Here is a 2,907-nt window from a genome sequence, read left to right on the forward strand (position 1 = left end):
TTTTTAGTAGAGACGGGGTTTCTCCATGTTGGTCAGACTGGTCCCAAACTCCCGACCTCAGGTGATCTGCCCACCTCAGCCTCCCAGTGCTGGGATTACAGGCGTGAGTCACCATGCCCCGCCAACATAGGCCACATTTCAAGTGTTAAATAGCCCCATGTGGCTAGTGACTACTATGTTGTCAGCCTAAATATAGAACATTTTCGTTATTTCAGAATGGACAGTGCAGGACTAGAATGTTAAGAGTAACCAAAGTTGAGTGCCAATACCAGGACCTAAGCAATCTTTGACCCTGGCTCTGACTAACACTCTTCAACCCTACTCTGGGAAAAGGACAGGCCTTGGTCCCTGGTCAATGGAAATGGCACTTTCTTACTTATATACCTTCAAACCTGGATTCTAGAGAGGTAACAACTGCTGCTCCAGCAATAAGAATAACATTCTGAACACTTAACTACGTGCTAGGCACAATGCCAGGCACTGACATGCATTCTTTCATTTAATCCTCCCCACAACTCCATTAAGCAGGTACTGTTTTTCTTTTCTTTTTCTTTTTTTTATAGAGATGAGGTCTTGCTATGTTGCCCAGGTTGGTCTTGAACTCCTGGGCTCAAACGATCCTCCAATCTTGTCCTCTCAAAGTGCTGGGATTATAGGTGTGAGCCACCATGCCTGGCCAGCAGGTACTGTTTTATAGCTGAGGGAATGGAGGTTTACACATGTTGAGTAACTTGCCCAAGGTCACACAGCTAGGAAGCCATGGGATCAGGTGTGAAGCCTGGCCACTTATTTGAGCAGCCAGTTATTCTCCACACTTGAAATACTTAAGAAAAAAAAACAGATGCCCTGGCTCCTCCTCAACTGAATTTAAATCTACTATAGTGGAGTCCAGATACTGGGCGTTTTTTATAAGCTCCACAGTTGGTTCTAATGTGTGGCTGGGCTGAGAACCATAGGCCAGGCTAGCCAGGAGTTCAAAATATGTGGTCCTTGTTTCTCCTTCTTGTTGACTCGGATCCTATCTTTTTGGGGCAGCAGGGCCGTATAATTCCTGTGGGTAAGGGTTCTCAGCAGTCCTAGGGTGCAGGTGGTAAAGAATGATTGATGTGACCCAGTCTATCTCGAAACTAACTGGGTCATGTGTCCGTTTGGTTAAGGTGTTGACCATGTCCCTTGCAGCATCCCAAGCATCTACCTCCCAAGCCCACTCACTGAGGGTGGGGAGACCCCGTGGAGTTGGGAGGCAAACTATCTTGGCCTGTGTCTCCTCTGACCTTGCAGGACACATCCACTGCCCCTCACTAATTCCAGCACTCTCCATTGGATCAGTTTCAATTTCAGAGTGTTTATTGTGCACTTGAATAAAGTCTCAAATTTCTGACACTCCGGGGCAAATCCTTCCAGGCATCAAAGAAAGACAGTAGCTAAAGAACCTTGTTTTGCAAGATGAAAGTGGAGGGCTGGAGGCTGTACAGTAATAAGCCTCTAACACAGAAAACAAGACATGTGGGAGGACCACTCCCAGGCAATGACTGGAATAAAATGCCTGGCCTGTGATTGCCATGGCAATTGTCCAAAGGTGCCAGGTGGCAGTTTCTTTCCCAATCCCTGCGCTTTGCAGCAGGAAGCAGTTAAGTAGCTGGGGAAGCCCCAGGTGGTTGATCATCTTGGGCAGAGGTCAAGACAGCACAGTCTCCAGCCTTACTCTACTCCATTCCAGTTTTATGAAGAGTACCTGCCCACCCACCAGGGCTCTACCCCAGACACTCACCTTAGACAGCCGCAGTGGGAAAGCATCTAAAGATGCAACACAACACTATTTGTTTAGTATCTTGGGACCAACCTTCCTTTGTTGGAGGGCTCTACCTCTTCTCCCTGGATGTGCAGCCTGGTGTGGGGTCTTTGGAGGAACCAAGTCTGGGAATGCAGACTTGGGGTCCTAGAGCTCCTATTGTCCGGAGGTAGAGCATGGATTTGCCTTCCAAACAGGGACTTAAATATGCATGAGTTTCTCCTGTTTTATGGAGACCCTTGCCCAACATGCACCCCTTTAGTTACCATCCCCTCTATTTCTTTTCTTTTCTGGACAGGGTTTCACTCTTGTTGCCCAGGCTAGAGTGCAATGGCGCAGTCTTGGCTCACTGCAACCTCTGCCTCCCAGGTTCAAGAGATTCTCCTGCCTCAGCTTTTCAAGTAGCTGGAATTACAGGTGCCCACTACCACATCTGTCTCTTATACACATCTAGATGTGTATAAGAGACAGCTCCCATCCTCAATGCACATGCATGTCCAGAGCTACATTTTCTTTTCTTTTTCTTTCTTTCTTTCTTTTTTTTTTTTTTTTGTTTGTTTTTGAGACAAAGCCTTACTCTGTTGCACAGGCTGGAATGCAGTAGTACAATCTCAGCTCACTGCAACCTCTGCCTGCTGGGTTCAAGCCATCCTCTGACTTCAGCCTCCTGAGTAGCTGGGACTTCAGGTGCGCACCACCATACCTGGCAAATTTTTTTGTATTTTTTTTTTTGTAGAGATAGCTTTTCGCCGTGTTGCCCAGGCTGGTCTTGAACTCCTGGCTCAAACAATCTGCCTGCCTCGGCCTCTCAAAGTGCTGGGATTAGAGGCGTGCACCACCATGCCCAGCCTAGAGCTATATTTTCTAATTCTGTAGCCATCAGCCATGTGTAGCTGTTTGACTTTAAATGAATAATAATTATTATTATTTTTTGAGATGGAGTCTCGCTCTGTCCCCCAGGCTGGAGTGCAGTGGTGCAATCTCGACTCACTGCAAGCTCTACCTCCCGGGTTCACACCATTCTCCTGCCTCAGCCTCCCCAGCAGCTGGGACTACAGGCGCACACCACCATGCCCAGCTAATTTTTGTATTTTCAGTAGAGACGAGGTTTCACC

At 47.4% G+C, this 2,907-nt stretch overlaps 1 protein-coding gene across 2 annotated transcripts in view; it reads left to right on the forward strand.

Moving 5' to 3' along the window:
• Nucleotides 1–2,907, forward strand: part of PPP1R14D (protein phosphatase 1, regulatory (inhibitor) subunit 14D) — a 25,070-nt gene that overhangs the window by 1,450 nt on the left and 20,713 nt on the right. Inside the window, exon 2 of one of the 2 annotated variants that reach the window (XM_011989297.1) lies at nt 406–407. The exons of the other annotated variant lie outside the window; for it this stretch is intronic. Within the exon in view, the coding sequence (XP_011844687.1) occupies nt 406–407 (2 nt within the window). The remainder of the gene's footprint in view (nt 1–405; nt 408–2,907) is intronic. 2 annotated transcript variants of the gene reach the window in all.

This window comes from Mandrillus leucophaeus, unplaced genomic scaffold (assembly GCF_000951045.1).
Source record: "Mandrillus leucophaeus isolate KB7577 unplaced genomic scaffold, Mleu.le_1.0 Scaffold35, whole genome shotgun sequence".
NCBI classification, from domain to species: Eukaryota; Metazoa; Chordata; class Mammalia; order Primates; family Cercopithecidae; genus Mandrillus; species Mandrillus leucophaeus.